The sequence below is a fragment of the Passer montanus genome, unplaced genomic scaffold (genome assembly GCF_014805655.1).
Source record: "Passer montanus isolate IOZ18808 unplaced genomic scaffold, ASM1480565v1 scaffold5, whole genome shotgun sequence".
Classification (NCBI taxonomy): domain Eukaryota; kingdom Metazoa; phylum Chordata; class Aves; order Passeriformes; family Passeridae; genus Passer; species Passer montanus.
In genome coordinates this window covers 2,448,462-2,469,946 of record NW_024369929.1, presented here as the reverse complement: position 1 = coordinate 2,469,946, position 21,485 = coordinate 2,448,462, and the positions used below count along the sequence as shown (strand labels likewise).

At 43.1% G+C, this 21,485-nt stretch overlaps 1 protein-coding gene across 3 annotated transcripts in view; it reads right to left on the bottom strand.

Annotated features, from left to right (window-relative positions):
- RORA (RAR related orphan receptor A) overlaps positions 1 to 21,485 on the bottom strand; it is a 352,717-nt gene that overhangs the window by 53,230 nt on the left and 278,002 nt on the right. The window contains exon 1 of one of the 3 annotated variants that reach the window (XM_039723050.1): positions 18,239 to 18,524. The exons of the other annotated variants lie outside the window; for them this stretch is intronic. Coding sequence (XP_039578984.1) covers positions 18,239 to 18,269 — 31 coding nt within the window. The 5' untranslated portion in view covers positions 18,270 to 18,524. Of the gene's footprint in view, positions 1 to 18,238; positions 18,525 to 21,485 lie in introns of those variants that run through there. 3 annotated transcript variants of the gene reach the window in all.

Sequence of the window (21,485 nt, the reverse complement as noted above, 5' to 3'; positions counted from 1 at the left end):
TTGAATTAAAAAAAAGCACAAAACAAGAAAGAAGTAAGAATATACAGAGACACAGAAAGCTTTAAGATTTTTGACTAATATTTTTAGTGGTTCTATTTGGGTTTTAGTTAAACTGGGGTACTTTCAGGTTTCAAAGACAACAGAAAGAAACATTCCATAATCACCACATTCAACTGAAGCAAGATGCCAGAATAAAACCAGTTAACTCAAATAGTCCATGGCAAAGCTCTGTGTGAAGGTCTTCTAGAAACAGAGAAACAAAGCACAGAGGAATGCTGAGTTTGAAGAAAGGGCTTTCCCTGCTATTACTCACAGGTAGTTTCTGAATTGAGTCTGGAGATTCCCTTGTCTGAAAAACCAGACAGCTGCATGTTAGATGCATACAATCACAATATATATACAAGCTATATCCATTATTAAAACCACCAGGAATACTTTCAAACAACAGCTGAGAATCAGCTATATCCATCTGTTTCCAAAAGCCAGAGCTGGACAAAACCAGAGGAGTGGGGCAGAACATGGAAACACGCTATGAAGTGTGCAATTTAAAAAGAAAAGCTTTGTCCAATATGAATTTTGTTTCTTATGGACAAGTGGAAAATATATTTTATCCTAAGTAGTTTGTCAAGAAACTGCAATGAATGAATGAAAAATCATTTGATCTAGTGGACTTTCTTAAGATGCAGTGACTTTATTTTCAATTATAGGGGTGCATGACTTTTGAGACCACTGTTCTAAGCTACCTGACACACCATAAATAAAATCTCCTGGCTATCAGTATTAGCAAACATGCCAGCCCTGGGTTCTCCTCTTGAAGATAAAGTCAGCAGCAAGGACAGTGGAGGAGCTTGTTCACCACTGCTGCTTCAGTAGAGCTGAGGAACCACAGTTTTGGATGAGGACCTCCTGCATAAAATATGTCAAAAATGGAGACAAAAACAGGGTCCCCATTCCAACAATCTTTAAAGGAAGATACAAAACTGTATCACCTTTTCCATTTTCCTTGCTGCCTACTACTACTTGGTTCCAAAACTGTTACCAGCTCACTCCACCATACTTCTGGCTCTGTGTACCTCGGATGTGATTTAAGTGATGTCCACTGTGTTTAGTGAAAGGACATAAGAGGAAGTCCAGACAGCTTCCTTGCTTCATGCTAGTTCATTTCAATAAACTCAAATTTACTGGGAGTCTACAAGCATGGCAGAGCTTTCATGGAGACTTTCCTAAAATCAAGTTTGTGGTTGATTTCTGGTTAATCACTCTGGTAACCAGAACAGTTTATGTATGTTTAGGGAGCTCATGGTGAACAATTAAAGTTTCAGAAACTGCAGCAGCTCAGTAGGGTAATTCCAACCTCCTTCCTCCAACACTGCAAATCTGAGAGCATCAGTTTGTTCTCAACTAAAACAACACACAAGAACAATATAAGTTCCTGAGGGTGCCAATGATCATCCAGGGGTGCCCCTGGCACAGAGTACCACAAGGTGCTAACGAAATCAGAAGTGTCTTGGGGATGGTGGGCAGGAAACAGAGCTTTAAGAGACCAGACATGAATTCTGGTAGATGGAAAGACAATTAGAAGTCCAGATGGAGCGAGAGTTTCATGCAGTTGTCACAATCCTCTGGTGGTGTTGGAACTATTCCAGCAGGCTACCAAAGGAGCCAAGGTCTCCTGAAGAGCCCAGAGAGCAGTGTTAGAAGGAACAGCTCAGAGGAGTCCCACAGGGCTCTGTCTTTCACTCTTTCACCCTGATCTGAACCAGCTGCTTACAAAGGCCTAAAATGCACAGTCCTGTTTTTACCCCTCAGTACACTGATCAAGACATGAAATAAGGCACTGGCAGCTCGCTTTCAAAAGAGAGTGAAAGAAGAACACAAGAAAGTGAATTAGAGATGAAGAACGTTAACATGAAGGAGAAGAAATGAAAGTAATGAAATGAAAGAAAAGAAACTAGACAGGAAACTAAAGGAAAGAGGATCAGGCAATTACACAGCACTTCAGCAAGATGACAGTTCTGCATGCAGCCTATGGGATCCCAGGGCAATGTGAATTCCAAGCAGGAAAATTCTTGCATCCACCTAAACGGAATAGCCAAAATGGAAGGATGAAAATGGAAATGGCATAAGTACCATATTCCAACCTAAAAATATAAATACACTATTTATTTTGCAGTCTGTCTTGGGGAAACTGCAATGAGCAATGCTCAGGTCTATTATGTTCTGTAATTCTTGGAAACACAAAATCTTTATTAATAAAGTGTAATGAGTAGACTCACACAAACTACACAAGAATTTTGGTTTGGTTTTTGTTTTGGTTGTAGCTCAGTTTCAGTTCTGATGACCGGCTAGCACTCTATCTTAAGGTGCACACAACATACATATAGATATATATACACACATACACACTATAAGAAGTCAAAGCTGTATGGGTTTTTTTCTTGCCTTAAGTTGACTGCAACATTTTTTCAATTGAAGATAAATCAGAAGAAATTTACCTTGAAAATTTACCAGTCTGACATGAGCTAATGGACTTAGGATGAAGAAACAAGGTTTTTTCCCTGCACAAACAAGCAGGGTCACCACATAGCCAGATTTTATTGCAAAGACCATAACATGATAAAAGCAAAAAGCATTAATTGTATTAATGGCTGTTCAAAATTAAATGTCTTTGCAGTATAGCAATGCATTATCTAGCTTCTGTTCACTTTTGATTAAAACACCAACCAACCCAAACCACTCACTCTTCATAGTTTGAGACCCAAAGCTCCTTCATGAAACAATTCTGTTGTCACTTTTATATAGGGTTAGTTGATGCCTTCCCCCTCTTTTTTTTCAGTGAGCTAAATATAATTAATGACTTCAAAATGGAATTAGTTCAACAGCATTCGGCTGAAAGCATTTATTTATATGAATCCAGTTATAAACCATAACTCAAAGGCATATTGTAAAGAAATTTATTTCGCTGAAAATTCAAATAGCAGCCTTCTATATAAAAGTGGTATTAAAGCTTACACATTAGTACAGTCACCATAAATTCTGATTTTAACAGGCTTGGATAAACATATAAATTTTGGCTCAGTGAGTCTGCTTTGGCTGTCAATACTCTGAAATAGATACAAGCTTTAACAAACCTTTAATTCAAAAGCCCATTACTGTACCAAGTGAAACAGAAAGACCTGAGTATCAAAGAGGAGTTCTTCCCCACTTTCATGGTATTACTTCTGTAAGACAGCAATTGATCTACAGCCCTTGAAAGAAAACAACTCGCCTCCCTCTCCTGGATAAAAGTCAGTGCAGTTTTTGCATCCATCACAGTGTAACAGCATCAAAATATACCTTCTGCATCTGCTTAAAACAAGGAAATAACACCCTGCAACTCACAAAGCCATTCCATGACATGTCAATTTACTTTTTCTGGCAGATTCACTACAGAAAAAAAATGTTTTCATCAAAAAAAAACCTAAATGAAGATTTGTTTAAAGCAGTCAATAAGAGAGAAATGGGGAAAAACAGAGGGAATAATTTTTACACGTCTACATACTGCTAATGTTATTCTGAGGTGCTCTTCCACTTCATAGAGAAAACATGGAGAGATTCCTGCATACATTGTCCTGAGATTTAATAAACTGCCAGACTGTTGGTTACTTAATGACTAATAACATCCACAACATTTAGCAGCAGCTGATAAATTGTGTAACCAACTTAATTTACCCTCTCTTGACATTAAAACCAGTCACTGTTAATAAATAATGTCTTAAAACATTTGGGTGGGTTCTTTAATTCAATGAACAATGTATTTGGAACTACTGTGATGGCATTAGTGGGCAGGTAAACAAATACATGCTTATTTTCATTCTCCCAGCACTGCTGTTATGGTCTGTTTAGAACACAGTCCTTTGGTTTTCTATATTCTGGTACCCTGTGCTCTTTTCCCTGAGAAACACCGTAGTATTTAAATTCGGCTTCATTTTTTGGTATGGGAATATTTTTTATTCTTTCAGGCCGTGCTAAATCCCCTTTGATTAGCTAGTTCAATTATCAGGTCTCATAATGACAATGGTGTGATTTTGAGGAGCAGTAACAAGCACAGCTTCACCGAGAGCCCTCATGGCTGAAAGGAGGGAAGAGCTCTTCCCCAGGAACTGCAGAGAGGCAGCTCAGCCTGCACTGGTGGCAGGGACAGCTGCATGTTGGGTGCACACAGACAACTCCACTCATGTGAACAGAAATACAAACAGGAGCTGCCTCACCAGCCTTGGGGCCACTTGCTGTGCATCCAATGGACAACTTCCTCTAGACAGCCTTTGGGACAACAAAACACCCTTGAGAAGAAGTGTAAATGCCTAAAAGAGACTAAGTTTGGAATCATGTTTCCCCTTCAACTAACGTGATTTATGAGCATTCAAATTGCTTGGGATCTGGTATTATTTTCAAAAGGAAAAAATGAGTAGGTACTTGAAACTAAATGAATCTCAGGACTACTTTCTACTGACATTGCTTACAATGGGCTTAATTATCTATGGGAAGAAACCATCCCATTGTATATCTGCTGGAATTTTTGAAAAACAAGTAAAGGGAATAAAAATTAAAATCTTGTTTGCAAAGCACTGGATTAGCAGCAAGCAATCTGGGTTTTGTCTCCCCGGATAAATCTCCTAGATAGCTGGATCAAAGAAGTTCTTTGTGAAATAGACACTTTACTGAGATGTTTGGAGACTTGGAACATTTTCCAAAGTGATAACCGTTTTGGTATCCAGCTTAAACAACTTTGAAAGCATTTTCTGAAAACTGGAATTAATTATAATAAAATTAATTCTTCTCCCACATTATATTTGGTGATTATATTTGAAGTTGTGCTATGTAATTTCAATTATTAAGGTGTTTTCACACTAGAAACAGATAAAAGTCCTCAGAAACTCTAAAACTTTCACCAAGGAAAAAATGCTTGGCTAACAAAACCTGCCTGCAGTTCAGAACTAACGCCTTCGCCAGCGCACAGCAGCGCTTCTCATGTGAGACACACAGCTTTGTGCCAGCTCTGGACGTGCTCCTGGAACTTAACTTTAGGCTCCACAGAAGCAAGCTGGACATTTGTGCATGTTGCTCATTCAGGATATTCATTCACACACAGAGAGATCCCCCCCCAACTAAAACAAAATTTGAACTTCGCACAGTTACCCAATCGCTAATGCTGCGGCAACAGCCAAGACAAGAAGTTAAGCCACACCACCCCACATTATTTTTGCTGGCACCTCCCTAAGAAATTTTTCAATTCAATTCAATGAGGGGAAAGAGACAAGTATTGAAGGATTTTATTTTGGGATTTTGATTTTACAAGCTGCTGGCAACTGTTCCTGGGCAAGAGCATACACATGCTCTGTGACACAAACTGTTAACCTGACACTCCGGGTATTCTGAAGGTGGGAAGGAGCCTCAAAAAGTTCATTGTTGGTGTGTTTCGTCTTTTATTGGATGTTTTTTTGGTAATTCAAAAGTGAACTTTCCTTCAATTTAGCATATAAATTGAATTAATTTGATTAGTCTTTCTAAGATGTAAAGCTCTTGTCTCGTCCAAACACAGTCAGTGCCAGCCAGCAGGTCAGGACTTGACGCACTGAGTGAGGAAAGCTCCACCTTCTTCAAACAGCACGGCACAAACATGTCTGCAGCTCATTCTGCAGAGCAAGGAACTGGCACAGCCACTGCATTCACTTGACAACAGTGGTCACTGTTTAAAACCAATCATTATCATTCCCCAAGAAAAGCCTTCAGCACATTGAGCATCCTCAACCCCTCCCAGTGCCCCTGTGTGCAGAACGAGCAGCCGGTGCCACCAGGACTCCAGTGTGACACAAGATCCAGGGAAGCCACTTCGTTGGTGAAGCTCTTCAAGCACAGCCCATTTCTCCCCATCAGCCACACAGCAGACACAGAAATGAGTCTCCTTAAAAACTGCTGCATTACACTTTTCTCTAAACAGAAAAACATTAATTGATTGTCCCTGTAACGTCTTCCTCAAAATCCCAAAAATGTCCATTTCTGAAGGGCCAGAAGCTCATGGCAAATAGCTCCTGCTTCTTCCCGCTCGGCCACAGGGCCTTGCCATGGTACATGCACTGTCCCAGAATGGAATTCCTTCTCCAGGTGACACCGGGGTAGGGATTGGTTTTAAACGTATTTCTGGAAGAAGAAATCATTCATGTTGTCATCACAGCCACAGAGATCTCTACACACAAAACTGATGCACCTCTTTGCACGGTAACATTACAGAGGATCCTAACTTTTTCCAAAGAGATAATTACAGACTGCTTGCTGACAATTACTTCCAGTCTCAAAGCAAACAAGACAAACAATGGCACAAATCAGTGATCTATGTCATATCTTAATTATCAGAATGAATGTATTTAAAGCACAGCATTAACCAAAGGAACATTCCAACAACGCTTTGCCTGACACTGTCTCACAAATGTAAGAATAAAATCTAGGGAGCTGTCAGAACATCAACTTGAAGGTAGTATAAAATACTGTGACCAGTAGTAGCAAAGGTGTTTTATTGGCAAAGGAAGTGCTAAGCACAAGTCTGAGCCTTCCTTCACAGATGCCCCTGCCCTGGCCTTTTGGAGAATTTTCTGTCCTTCCACCAAATGCAAATCCTCGTCTCTCCTGAGGTGCTCAAATTGTTATTTTCAAGCCTTGATGTCTTAACACAATTCCCAGCAGTTCTTCTTAGCCTTTTACATTCTGACTTCTGTTTACTGATGCACTACTTCTCCAAGTGTAGTAGCACATCAATTAATTATACAGTAGTCTGCCTAATCAGGTTTCCCCAGGGTTTTTAACAGAAACCCTTTGTATTTCTTAATGATTCCACGAGATTGTAACTATTTTTAGTTCTGCAGTAAAGGAAATTAGTCTGCTGACAATACTATCTCCTAAAAAGGTGGAACTGCTATTAAAATGGTTGATCCAAGCACACTTGAACGTTGGAGAATTCAGATGTAGTCTGGATCTTATGATTAACATTTCTGTGTATAACATATGCAGACATCACTTACAGAGACACAAATTAATAGAAAGCCTGGAAGTGAAGAATAGATGTGACCTACTTATCATTTTAATATTAAAACAGATACATTCAAGTTAACAGCAAAGTCTCCACTGCCTTCAATACAATTCACCAATTGGTCAATGAGAGTCCAACAATTTCTCTAACCAACTCCTCATGACCTGTCTTGTCCTGAAAGAGGATATGCTCTACATACCCAAGATCATTTTTCTTTAGTTCTAAGGCAGACATACACAAATTTTCTCTCTAATTTAAGGGGGAATTCAAGATTAATAAGAAAAAACAACAAAACCCCACCAAACGACAGAACCACAACAAACTGTTCAAAGCACAAATCAGTAGAAATACATCAAGATTTCACATTATAAAAGCTCAGAAAAACAGTAAAAACCAGGTGGAGGACTTCTTCTGTGCAGGAGCTGGTTACGTATTTGGCTGAATCGTGTGTTGTACTAAGAGAGGCCAGAATTAAAAATATTAAGCAGACAGCTGCCTTACTCCAAAAGAGTTTTTCTCATGGATCATAAGAGGAGTGTGTTGGAGGCACCTCTGGAGACTGCTTGGTGCAGCCCCTGCCCAAAGCAGAGTCAAATAAGGCTCAGGGTTGTGTCCAGTTGAGAATCTCCACAAATGGAGACTCCAAACCCCTCTGGGTGACACGACGCAGTACCTGAGCAGTGGCGTAACAACAGACAAGTAAAAAAGCAGACCTTTCTCTTTCATTAGGGCATTTGAGACCCCCTTTGCCCACCCTCCCCAGTGAAGTGGCACTGCTGCAGCCACAGCTCCGTGTGTCACACCTGAGTCACAGGGAGACACAACCTGCAGCGCTGGCACCACGTAAGCCCCGACGCTCTTACCGAGCGCATCGGCATGCCCGTGTTCTGAGACACTGCTCCTAATTCTTACTCTTACCTATCCCCCAAATCAGAAATGAAGATGTGCCAGAGATCATTTCCACATTATGAAAGCAGCTCTTTATAGCATTCCACGGGGACCTGTCTGCAAGGATGAACTGTATCTCTGTGCAGTTCCTTTTGTCCTGTATTTGTTCTTTGATGTACAAATACGCCACAGACTAAGCGGTGATGTCTTTGATGTTGAACTTTTATACTTTATTGCAACTAGCACACTTACAAGAGGAGCTGCCAGTCATTTTTCCTTCTAAACATTCAAATTTCATGAGACATTTGCTTTATGAGTCAGATTTCCTAGTAACTTGCTTTAAGAATTTCCCAAAGAACTGTGCTACTCTTCTGGACTGATAACTTGATTAAAAATCAAGACCTGATCAGGTTTTTCAGGTATTGCAAATTAATACAAGCATTGGCTAATATATCTGAGTATATTTAACATAAAGAATAATTACGTAGTCAAGTATGTATTTCTTCACTCTCTTTTAGGTAATGCTGGAATCCAGCAGTGACCAGGAGTAGCTGTACTGGGAACAGGACAAACCAAGGCAGACAGGCAGTGGTACCCTCCTGGATACTCTGCCAGCCTCCAACACTTTACAATCCAGGGACTTCCAGAGCCAGAAGCAGCCTCTGCAGTACAATTTTTTGTAATGCAGCATGTACACATCGAATTTCAGGCTGACAATACCACAGCAGATTAAATTACAAAGTTAGTTACTTCTGCAGCAAAATAGTAATCAACACTGGCAGAAATAACATGTTACGAAGTGCAAATTTACCACCACTAAATGCTACAGCTTTCAGTGTGACATAAAAAAAGCACTTCCATTCTGAAGCACTTCTGTGAGGGTTTTTAAATCGATCCTACAAGCTGAAATTCTTTGGAGTGAAATTTTGGTATTCACAAGGTCTCTGCTTTAGAGTGACCTTTATGTTTGGCTATTTTTCCCTTGTGTAAGTATAAACACTGTGGTTGAGAGGGAAAACATCAGAAGAAAATTAGAATATTTTGGAACAGTGACATCAAGGAGGGAGCATTTCCCCATACTGAGCTCTAGGTTTCCACAACAAAAATCAGTATTGCTACTGATGCTCCTCTCCAAGCCAAGTAGTTTAAAGGTGCACTGTCAGTGTGCTGGCCAGAGAAATGCACCATGCTGGACATTTTAATCTCAAGTTATGATTTTAAAGTGAAAAAACATACAATAATTTTAGATGGTTTTAGTAAGCGAGAAAAATTATTTAAAATTAAACAAATCTGTTCAAGATACTGACTCCTCCTTTTCCAAAACAATTCGCAGCTCAGAAAGGAGAAGTGTTGTTAAGGGCTAGCGAGGTGTATGAAAGGAGGGAGCACTCCAGCACCTGCTGTGCCGGGCAGCCAGGGCTGCACTCCGCCTTTCTGGCCGGGAAATGCCAAGTTAAACCCAGAAATACCAACAGGTTTTTGAGAAATCCAGACAGAGCTAGCCATAGCCATACCAGAAACACATTTTCAGGGCCTTTTTCAGGTTCAGGCAGAAGTCAGCTCTCAGTGCTCACCCAGATTCTATCATGTGCAATCCAACAACAAAAAAAACCACAAGGGTGAAATATAGCTCATGTTACTGAGAGGCTTCACACAGAGTGTCCAAGGAAGCATCCCATGCGGGAGGCAGGATTTTGATCCTCCTTGGAGAGAACAATAGGAAAACCATTTCTTGACTGGAGCTCCCCGAGCTGGCCCTGCCCAGCCCCGCTGCTATCGCCCGGCGCATCGGAGGCAGCGGCGCCCCGGGCCTCTCTGTCTCAGCCACTTTTGACTGGAGCTCCCCGAGCTGGCCCTGCCCAGCCCCGCTGCTATCGCCCGGCGCATCGGAGGCAGCGGCGCCCCGGGCCGCTCTGCCTCAGCAGGCGCCTATGTATATGAGCTTTCTCAAATGAAACATCTCTGGCTCTTTAATTAACCTGTCTGACTTTTTTTTTATTATCTGTTGATACAAGAATCTGTCCAGCAGTTACAAACATCTTTACGTACTCATATTTTAAGCAAATACTTCTTTGAATTCAATAAGGCACCCACGGTAGGAGAAAAACTCTCCCCCAAAATTTAACACAATGCATCTCTGTCAATCCAACAATTGCAGGGTGTGTCTCTTTGACAGAAAACAACGCTGAGCGTGAGCTCAGCTCCTCCAGCTCATCACAAACAAGCTGCCCCTCTCCACATGGCAGAGGGTGCCCCTGCAGCAGTGGCAAACACACCTCGCCAGCCCTGGAGAGCTCCAGCCTGACGCTCCAAACCTGCACAGGACAGTGGTTTCACTTACATTTATGTGCTCCAAAACTGGAAACATAAGGTCCATCATAGGGCCAATTCTACAGGACTCTAGAAGGAGGCAGTCCAAGGAGAGGAAAAAGCAGGGGCACTCTACAACAAGCAGTTTTCTGCAGTGCACAAGATGGGTTAATTAATTCCCAAGCTGAGCAAAAAATAACTAGAAATTCACTAGAAAATGTGTGTTTTCTCACAATAGCTACTCTGACAAATCAAACACAGACAAAGATGGGCTAATTAATTTAGCCAAAATGGGAAAATGCACCCATTATGAGAAGCATTACAGTTGTTACAGGAGAACAGCAGCTACTGCTGCTCCTGCCAAGTAGTACAGCAATTTATACTGTTCAATTTTTTACCAGAACTAAAGTATGCGAATATCTACGTAGAAAAAGGAAACTCCAAATGTTCTGATGACCAGACTAGGCATCATTTTTTACTGGCTTTCAACTCTCTACCTAGACTAGAGGCTCCAGGTGAAGAGCACCTGGGGCTTAGAGAGAATTTAACCTTCTTTTGGGGTGAGAAGAAGATAAATGACCCTTTGAATCATGTCACACTAGGCACAGGGCCAAGCAGAGGAGGCTGGACAAGAGTGCTCCTCTCTTCAGAACTAGAATGAGGTAAACATAAGCTTATGTAAGTTTTAGGCACACTTAACCCATGGCACAGTATCACCTCCTCAGATCCCTGGCAGTCTCACAAGAGGTGTGAATTAAGTGCCACATGAAATGGGAACTTGATTTCTAATTGGATCATGTAAATTGTACAAGGCATTAAACAACAAACCATACTTGGATGAAGGGAGGAAATTGCTGAGCCAGTGAAATACACGAGCTCTCGGTATCTGCAAGAGCTGGAAGCAGAAGCCATTGCCATAATGCATCACTCCCCATTTCATGCTGTTAACAAAACTACAGCGAGAATTGCAAAGACTTTAGGAGTTCTAGAACATCAGAGCACACTGCAGAAGACAGCAGGTGCAAACGGTGACAGGACCTTTTCTCTTTCTTGGCTGAGAGTGCAGAAAGTATTCTGCACACAGCAGGAGTGAGCAGAGGTGGCAGGAGGTCCAAGCAGAGGGCTCTGGGCAGGGTGCCCACAGTGGTGCTCTGACCAGCACCACCCAGAGCCGGTGAAAAGCAAGGCTGGCATGCAGGAGCACGACCCTGCTTCTCTGGCAACCAGTCTAAATTCTACCTTGTGGTCCCTTCAGCTTGAAGGAACACTCTGACAAACCCTTTGTCACAGTGTATCTGTCTATGTAAAGACTTAATGCCACTTTCCCACCCCTTTGTTTGAGAATGATCAACTTCTTCTAAAGTACATCTATAAAGAGTCACGCAGTTGGTTTTATGAAGCATTTTGTCCCAGGATTCAGTGGCAAGAAACAGCACAGTATTTCAAAGAACACAAACAGTACACAATAATTACACGGCTGATACCCTGTAAGTATGCTGACTATTCTATTTGCATTGTTCAGAAGAGAAGAGGTTAGACTTATTTACATCCAAGCAGCTTTAATTAAGCTTTGAGATAAATGCTCTTAAAATGAAAGCTGGGATGATTATACCTCTCTCCACATTGATTTTAGCCTAGATGGCTATGTATGCAGCATGACAAAAGGCCCAAAGGCTGGAATCATACAAACAGGAGAGCCACGAGCGAGAGCGATGGGTCCTGCACCACTCCCCATCACGCAGGAAAGAAAACAAAAAACACAGTGAAATTTGAAGTTGACTGCTTAGGTGTGCTGGAGCTGGGCCACAGGTGCAAGGGCAGCAGCAGTGGGAGCTGCTGACCCCGCCAGTCCCCTCTGAGATGAAGTGCTCCAGCTGCACTCACTGACAGCAGTGAGAACATGGGCTACAACCGTGCTGGGCAAGCCCCAGACTTCTCTGGGGGAATCATGCACTTGTGAGAGCTTCAGGTGCCGGAGGTTCACATTAAGCTGCAGCCAGAGAGAGTGAGGAGCAGGAGCCATGGCAGACACTGCAAGGGCATGGGCAGACCAGCTCCGTGCTCCTGAGTGGCAGCACACAGGCACCAAGAGAGTGCTGGGACAACCTGAGAGAGGTGTCCCAACTGGCAGGGCACTGGACTGATTTCCCTGCATATCCATTTGCTCCTGTCAACATGCCTGCTTCACCTTCCCCTGGCACTGAAAAGGGAAGCAAACGCTAATTTAATGACATTTTTCAGGAGAGTGGAATCAGTGGTAACCTGTGCAGGCAGACAAGCCCAGAGTAGAGTGGTGGTACCTCAGGGGGCTTTCTGCAGTGCACCGAGCTCTCCAGAGAGCTCCCTGCTGCACTAAGCCCCACTGTGGGGAGGGGAGCAGCACGACACCCCGTGAGTCACGGCCGCCCTGAATCACTCCCTCGTGCTCTCAGCAGAAGGTGCAGGCAACTGGGGAACAGCCTGAAACTGCACCCAGCTTGCCAACCTGTGTTCTGCAGAACTTCCCAGCCTAAATGCCTCCAGCAAGCTACAGACTTTGTTCAGCACAGGCAGCTTACAGGATGAAGAACAAGGAGAAAGTCCATCTCCAGACGCCCTAAAAGGCTTCTGCTTCAACTTTCCAGTCAGTGCCTTTTTTCATCCAAAAAGCAGAGGTCTGCATGGTACAGACTCACCTTTTTTTGCATAACTTAGTTATTCTTGGAGGACAGAGTGCTCCCCTCCCCTGCTAATGTTTATTGCAAAAAGGAGAAAAAAACCCTGATCTTCAAAAAGGAAGAAGACAGTTTCTGTACCATTAGTTATGTGCATATCCCTTAGATATCAGTCCTCAAGGAAAAGACAAACCACAAAAGGAAAGAACTACTGCTTGCTTGATCTCAGGAGTTATCAGCTGTAATTGCAAATTACAGCTCACAGATAAATACAAGAAAGGTGAATAGTTTTTCCTTTCATTGTGAATAAAAAAAAAACAGAAAAACATTCTAAAATGTATCAAGTCTGACTGTAATAACATTCTTGTCATATGCAGTTATTTTGCACACTACAAAAACTTATCTCCTGGGAATGGAAAGGAAAAAAAAGAACATGCTGCATCTCAACTTCCTTCAATGCTAGATAGAGAATTGCAATGTATCTACTCAGGAGAGACACAAAGATTCGCCAATTTTGATTTAATACATATAGTTTAGAATAAAATATACCAATTTAGAACTCTGTTGCGCAGTCAAGATGAAACACTAACAATCCTGATGGTAATTACTACACGATAGTGATAATTTTTACACTGTACTGTAGGCAAGAGAAGCAAGAAAAAAGATTTCAAACAGCTTAAGGTTAAAATTGAGTGCTACACCATCCTAGAAAAAACCCTCCAAATAAGCTAGGTTCTTTATAATGGGGAATGAGTAAAGCAATCAGTCTTTCTCACACACAGTGGGGAAGTACTTGATATAAAGAGGACTCAGTTCTTCACTAAGGTCTCTAGACACTACTCCCCAAACTAAAAAATGCCAAAGCAAACATTCAGCTCCCCAGTGCAGAGCCAGGCTGCAGGGCTGCAGGCCCTGTCCCTGCAGCAAGCGAACCAGCTGCCATCTGCCCCTGACACCCCCCATCAGCTCACTGAATAAAGCACGGGGACATTTCATATCTGCCACCCCCCACACCAGCCTCCTCTAGAGCCTCCTCTACCACCTCCTCCCCTCAGGGAGTCCTTTTGTTTGGTTTCATTAAAAAAGGGTACAGAAGTCCTTGAGTTGTGTCTGCAGACTGCTTGAGTTTTGCCCCAATTATTCAGAATTATCCGGGAAGAATTATTTTTAAGACTGCGTTACGAGCCGTTGGGAACAGGCTCACCACTTTAGCCAGGCAAGAGCTGTATGCAAGTTTAAAGAGTCTGATCTAGTGAGATGTTCAGCACCCACAGTTTCTGCTGACCTAAACAGGACAAAATCTCCTTACTTGAAATGAGTGTCCCCAACTGAGACTTGTACAGAGCATGCAACTGCTTTGATTTTCACAGAGCGAGACACAAAGACAGATTTCCTCTTTTACTTTTAAATCTCGAGAGTCTTTCAAAGAGCCTGAAAAGTACATTTCAGCAATAAACCTCAAACCAATCTTATCCTGTGAATGTAATGCAACAAATGTCTTAGATACAAGCAGATACATTCAGATCAGTCACATGAAATTAAAGCAGCAAGAAAACAGCCTGTCAGCTAGCAATTCCAAAGGCCAGATTCTGTTAATATTTAGTCAACAGAAGTTCTGTACTGGAGTATTTGCTGAACTGGATTTAACTTTCAATAGTGCCACAGAGAAGGTAAATTTAAACACGCTTCAATTTGCAAAGCTACCTTTTAAAAAAACTATGGCAAGATATTTTTCCATAGGCATTTGTTTCCTGGTGAAAAACACTGAGTAATTACCAGCGTGCTGGGAGGCTGGTGCCAGGATACATGACAAAAAACACGTCAAAAGGTCAGGCTTGACAGACTGGGAAAAGCTCACCCAAATGAAGCAGCGGTGCGCGCATCCCTGTCTGCCCCCGGAGCAGCTCCGCTCCCTGCAGGAAAAGCACCCGGGGCAGCGGGACAGCGGCAGCCGGGGAGTGCCCGCATGCAGCCAGGAGTGCTGAGTGCTGCCTCCTGCACGGCTGCAGCCAGGAGTGCTGAGTGCTGCCTCCTGCACGGCTGCAGCCGGGGCAGCGCTGCCTCCTGCCCCTGCAGTGCTGCCTCCTGCACGGCTGCAGCCAGGGCTCCTGCACGGCTGCAGCCGGGGCAGCGCTGCCTCCTGCCCCTGCAGTGCTGCCTCCTGCACGGCTGTGCTGCCTCCTGCCCCCGCTGCAGCTCGGACTCCCCGCAAAAATGCAGCAGATTCCAAAAATCCTGTGGACTAATAAGGAAACCAGCGGAGTCGTCTTCCTTAAACAAGGGGTTTTTAATGACTGAATTTTCATTTGGCGACACTGTCAGTAGAAAAGCTAGTTGTATTTACAATGATTCAAGCACAGACCACTAAAGTAAAACAATTTCCCTTACAGCCTAGGAACAACTGATTCTACTCATCTGGTCCATCTTCCACAAAACAGCAACAGACTGAACTTTACATTAACACAGCAGTAGTCAGGATTAGTACCTCAAATGCCACCTTAACAGTAAATACACCTGGGTTAAAAGCTTCGAAAATTTACACCAGTCTTCCTACCAATCTCTATTTAGGAATGCCCACAAGAAAAACAAAGTAACTATTGCCAGGTTCCTGTCCATATTTTATAACTCATCAGTGGACTGAACCCTTCTGTCCGGGCTTGATGATGGCACAAGACAAGTACCTGAGCTCTCACAGCACTGACTGACACACCTCTGTACAAAGCAGACACCAGAACATGGAACAACCCCAGAGCAAGGAAATAATCTCCCCTGGGCTTGGGCTCCCCTCTGGCTCTGTACTGGCCTGACAAACCAAGCCCTGATTCCACCCCAGCGTGGTGTACCTGCTCATCAGCTCAGCACCACTCTCCTTCAAGTCACCCTGGTGCTCCTGCCAGGGAAGACTCTCTGGAATAAGATCTGCACCAGTGACTGCGCCGGCAGAATGATCGGATTTCTTTGCAAACTCCACTGGTGAGCACGTAAAGTTGCTGTGTCCCTCAACAGTGTCAGCTGCTTAGCTGACTTGCCTGTGTTACAAACTAAAAATGCAAAGCTTCCTGGATACTCCACATACGCACAGCAGTTGATAAATAATTTCTAAAAGTGGATAAATAATTTCTAAAAGCCCATCAATCTAGAAAATACTTATTCAGTCATTAAGAACTTTGATGTTTCATCTCTGCCTGTTTTCTCTGTAATCAGTTGGAAAAAAACATCTTTCTGCTCTGCCTGAAATGAGAAAGTTTCATTTCCTAACACGCAGCCTGTGTCAAAGACATGCCCAGGCTCTTCCCTGCACTGGTCTGTTCCAGCACCTGAGGTGTGTGAGTGCAGCTCTCCATGTGTGACAGCTGGCCCATCTTCACCCACCCAAACCCGGACCCAGGCTCAGGAATTTTCAGAATTAAAGAGAACATGTTGGCCAGAACATCGTGTTGCAAGAAAAATAAAACAACTCACAAATTAACTTCACATGGTATCAGTTTGGGCTATCTAAACAACAATAGGAAAGGCAATAATACTCCCTCTCTTTACCCAAAAAATAAAATTAAACCAAATATGAAAACCCCATATTCTCCTTAATAACATAATTTTTTGCACTTTAACTTCAGAACTGTAAAAGATTAGAAGACATCACCACAGAATAGAGAACAAACATGATACCAAATTCACCTCCAGATTTTGCATTTTCCCTTTTACTTTTGAGCTTGAACTCCATTCCCTATTCTACTGGTCTACTCCTCTCAAATCATAATGCTGGCCTGTGGATCTATTATTTCATAGCAGTCAGAGGCCCTTTTAAGACAAATGACAACACATTTCCTCCAGCTGAACCCTGTCCAGCAAATTAGAGAAAGGATAAGAAACCAAGGAAGTTTTCCAATGCACTAGAAAACTAAATGTTGTGAAACATGAATTAAATGTACTATAGAAGTAGTCTGTAAAAAGTACAAAGAGCGAAGCATTTCCATAATAAAGCCACTAGGAATTACACTTTAAAATCCAAAAGCTGGGCTCTGCCAAGATTTTACATCAGTGTGGAAATTGGTTTAAAGGAAACTCCCAAGAGAATAAAAAATATATTTCAAAGTTGAATTGCTGCAAATCATCTGCTTGCTCTTTTACAACACACCTCAAATCTCTGTCCAGAAGCACACAACATAATCACACTCCCCAATATTTTTGTGTCTACTTCCCTCCCTCTTCTAAAAAATTTGTTTATTTAATTTCATGGTTTTAACAGGCTTATAAGGGATACGCTGAAAAACTGTTATCAGAATATGTAGAATTCTAAAGGACTGCTAAAATATCCATGTAGTTTGCACTTAAAAAATGCACTTCCTTTTGTTATAGATGCAAGTATTTGAATCAACCCAATTACATTTTCTTGCCAAATACATTCAGCATAGCTAATGATTAATGAATATAGTGCTTTTCTTTTTATTCACATAGGCTTCTCTCCAAGAAGAAAAAGGAAGCCGAGTAATTGAAAATTACCGTCCTTAAACACTATGCTGCTACTGGTGTGCATTACCTAGTGCCTTACAAAGTGGAAAAAAAAAGAAAACAGACTCTAACTGAAGCAAAACTTAATATTCTTTTTCCAAGTAGCTAAATTTTTAAAGAGAAATTTTGCCTATAATTCATTTTAAGCAGCACCCATTTAGTGTTTTAGTGGGGGCATTAAATTAATATGCTTAGATTAGCGTGAAAGAATACTGCATGCAAGTAAGATGGTTATTCAGATTCGATTTTTTTCCCCCTATACTTAAAAAAACCCCAAACCTATGACTTTAAAAATACTGTGGACCTAATTTTATCAGAAAACAGGGCAGACTACAAACGTACCTCTAAACTTTTGGTATCTCATCAAAAACTTCGTTTGACTGTCCTCAGTCTGCCACTGCCCCTCATTAAGGACTCGAATCCGCAAGAAGAGAAAACTCCAGGTTTAGAAAAAATAAGTCACTAAGTAACTCTGCTTTTTTCCCTTTACTCCAAAGCCTCTGAAAGACGAGCAGCTGCCTGAAGACGGCATTTCAGCCCCATCAGCTGCCCAGAGGATGCTGCACGTCCTTTCCTCCTTGCTAGTCAGGTTTAGAGCGGGTTTTCTCGCGGGCGCGCAGGCAGCCCGAGCCCCGCCGGGTCCGCAGCGCGGGGCAGCGCAGCCGGCACGTGCCGCTCGCTCTCACTCGCGGGCGCCGCTCCACAGCGCGGCGGCTCCGGGCGCTGCCGGGCCGCGCACGGCCAGCGCCGGACCCGAGCGCGCCGCGACTGCGGCCGGCCCCGCTCGCTGCCCGGGCCGGGCTTCCATGCCTACCTTTCATCGCGGCGAGCACAACGCACATCATTTGTCAGCGGCGAACGGCGGGGAGCGGAGCGGAGCGCGGCGGGCAGGAGGCGGGGAGGAGAGGCGGGACGGGCCCTCGGCGTGAAGCGCCGCCGCCGCCGCCTCAGCAGCAGCCGCCGCCCGCCAGCGGAGAGCCGCGCCGCGCCGCCATCCCCCGGCCCATATGAGGCTCCATGTGACCCGCTGACACGGAGCCAGCCCCGGCCCCCCGCCTTGTTTACAGCGCTCGCCCCGTCCCCTCCCCTGCCGGCGCCGAGGGGCGGTCACGGGGCGCGCCCGGCCCGCAGCACCGCCCCCGCCGCCGGCCCGGCTCGGCACGGCACGGCAGGTGCTGCCCGGGCCCGGGCCCCGCAGCAGCTGCCGTCCCCCGGCTCCCGGCCGCCGCTCCGGTGCGCGTCTGCTCCCCGCAGCCCCCCCGAAGTGGTGTTTTGGGTAAAAAATAACCGCGCTGCCGCTGCATCTTGGCACAGCGCTCTGCAGTTAATAGCCGCTGACTCGATCAAGCAGAGCAGCGTTTACGTTTCAAACCTGTCTGGGGATGGGTTCGTGCTTTCTTAGGATTTACTTGGAACGTCTGAAGCATGGTACCACTGCTGGAGTTTTCATCTATTCTATAGCATCAGATGTCACTGTACCGTCAGTTTGTGGGATGAAGTTTTACATTCATGGATGTACACACAGCCACACTACAGGAGGGATAGCGCATGACTGAACACACACACAGAGACACAAAAATAATCCAACCTATTAAAAAACCCCACACTTTGCTGAAAATTGCATTAACAAAACCAGTATGTTTTCCAATTCCTGTCTTAGCTACTGGAATAAACTGTCATGAAATACAAAACCACACACAAAAAAAGTGATGCATTACAAGCTGTTTAAGAGGGGACAGAATATACTATACCATTTAACCTAATTGAATCAGAAGTATAAGTATTTAAGAAAAATAAGGAAAAATAGTAACAAACAAAAGCCAGAGGAACCATCTTAATATTTGAAACAAATCCCTATATTTAGAAAGCCTTTATGAGATGAGGACACTGAAACAATCTAGTATTAAATGACCCTTAATGCTAATTCTTACCTGTTTATTTAATGAGTTCTTAATACAGTATGATATTATTTAAATGTGATTTGATCCAAGTGTACTTACCATTTATCAGTCTAGTCATTCAAGCCCCATTAATGCAAAATACTGTTTTAAATTTTCCTTGTTTCAAAAAACACTAAAATATTAAAAATTCCAAGCGCTAATCTGCTGCAGTAGTGTAAATTTAGCAGGTATCTTTGTCATAACATTTTTCATCTATATTTGCTCTCCTTACATTAAGCCATTCCTACCAATAGCACATGTATAGTGAGATGCTGCTCAGAAAATTTACAGTGGCAGAGCTGGTCCCAGATGGGTTTGTGCTCGTGGAGTTTTACCTGCAGCACAAGCTGTAAGGTTGCAATGTACCGAACAGAAACCTTACAGGGCATTCTGGACTGAATCAAATCCCACTAACAGTGCTGCTCAGGGCTCTTCAGGGCCTGGAAGATGCTGCTTTTACACATGGGCCAACTGTGGGATTTAGATGCAGCCAGAAAGCTTGGAGCATGCACAGGAGAGAAGAATGATGTCTTAATGTATTGTAATGTGGAGTGAGGTTTTTGTAAACATTTTGCTCTGACACAGCAAGTACTGTCAGACCGATGGCCTGAAAAATGTCATAGTCCATTAGCACGAGTTGTCTTGTCAGACATTTAACCTTAAGGTACACAGCATTCCATTATTACTGATCTGGATTTGTTTCCAGTCCAGCTGAAATACAACTGGTAATCTGCAATGACATCTGATGTGCTAAACTTCAATAATAAGCAGACAACACAGATTTGCATTCTCACAAATGCTACTTCATAAAATTATAGAAGATTTGTCATCAGACATTTTACGTGAGAAGAGCATACCTAAAATAGTTTATTGTTTGTTATCAATATCCCATCTCAAGCAATCTGCTGACTTTTGAAAATGTAAACACATCCATTTGCAGAAAACTTGGGTTTTCTGTCTCACATTGACCTCATCATGAAAACTCCATCCAAAATCCACTTCCTTCCCCATTTACCAAACTGCTGCAATAGTGAAAGTCTCTCTGGAGTTCAGACACCGTATCAGTGACAACACAACATGCCAGTCAAATAACACTGAGCTGAGTATTACAGTACACTTGACAGGCAATTGCTCTCACTGTTTGTGCAGCAGGGTTTCATTTGACTGATGGGAATGCTTCCCAGCTTCCAGAAGCTTGTTGTCTATCCTGCCTGTTCCTTCAGCTTTTGATAGATACCCATGAAACACTGCAAGGCTGCAAACTCTTCACAGGAGTGAGAAACTACATCTGAGGGCACACTGAATTCTTGCCTTGATTTCTGCATTCAAAGACCTCCTGAACGTGTCAAATGTGTTTATTAATGGTTCGGACTGAGCAGTGCCTGCAAACAGACACTGACCAAGCACGTGCTCATCCTTTGAGCCACTATGGCACAGCCTAAGCCCACCCAAACATCCGGGAACTACAAACCTTAGACTGCAGCTTTGGGGATGGGAACAGACTGGGGAACCTTATCAAGTATTGTTCTGTGTTGTGCTGACATAAAAGGTGTTCAGCTTGTCAGCCTAACCACAAGCCTCTGCAGCAATCTGAGGGAAACAACTGTTTCTAGAAATCTTTTCAACCCTGCTGCAAAACAGAGAAGTGTTAAATTGCTAACAGAGAAAGGGGAAACACCTATGACAGCTATTAGCACTGGTAATGCAAGAGACAGTATTAATTGAGTATTCTAAGCACAGGACAGAAAACACTGAGAAGCCTCCCCCACCTCTTTTTAAACCTACTGAGCAAAGTAATAAATTCAGCTTCCAAGATGAACCAACAACTACTCCTAACTATTTGTTCAAGGACATCCCCAAACAGAAGTAGTTTAAAATGCAACTAATTAAACAAAGATGTTTATGTTGTTCTGACTTGAAATGTCAGTGGGGAGCATTTCTGCAGACTGTTGGGTCAAGTTTTGCATTCTTGCCTAAGGTGCATGGTTAGGCTTAATTTAGGAATAATTTTGAGATCTCCTTATCACTAAAATTTAAGATTTGAATAATAAATACGGGGCACAACCACCACCCTTCTTCCCTACCTAGCATGGAGGAAAAAAGCATTCTTAAAAAAGAAAA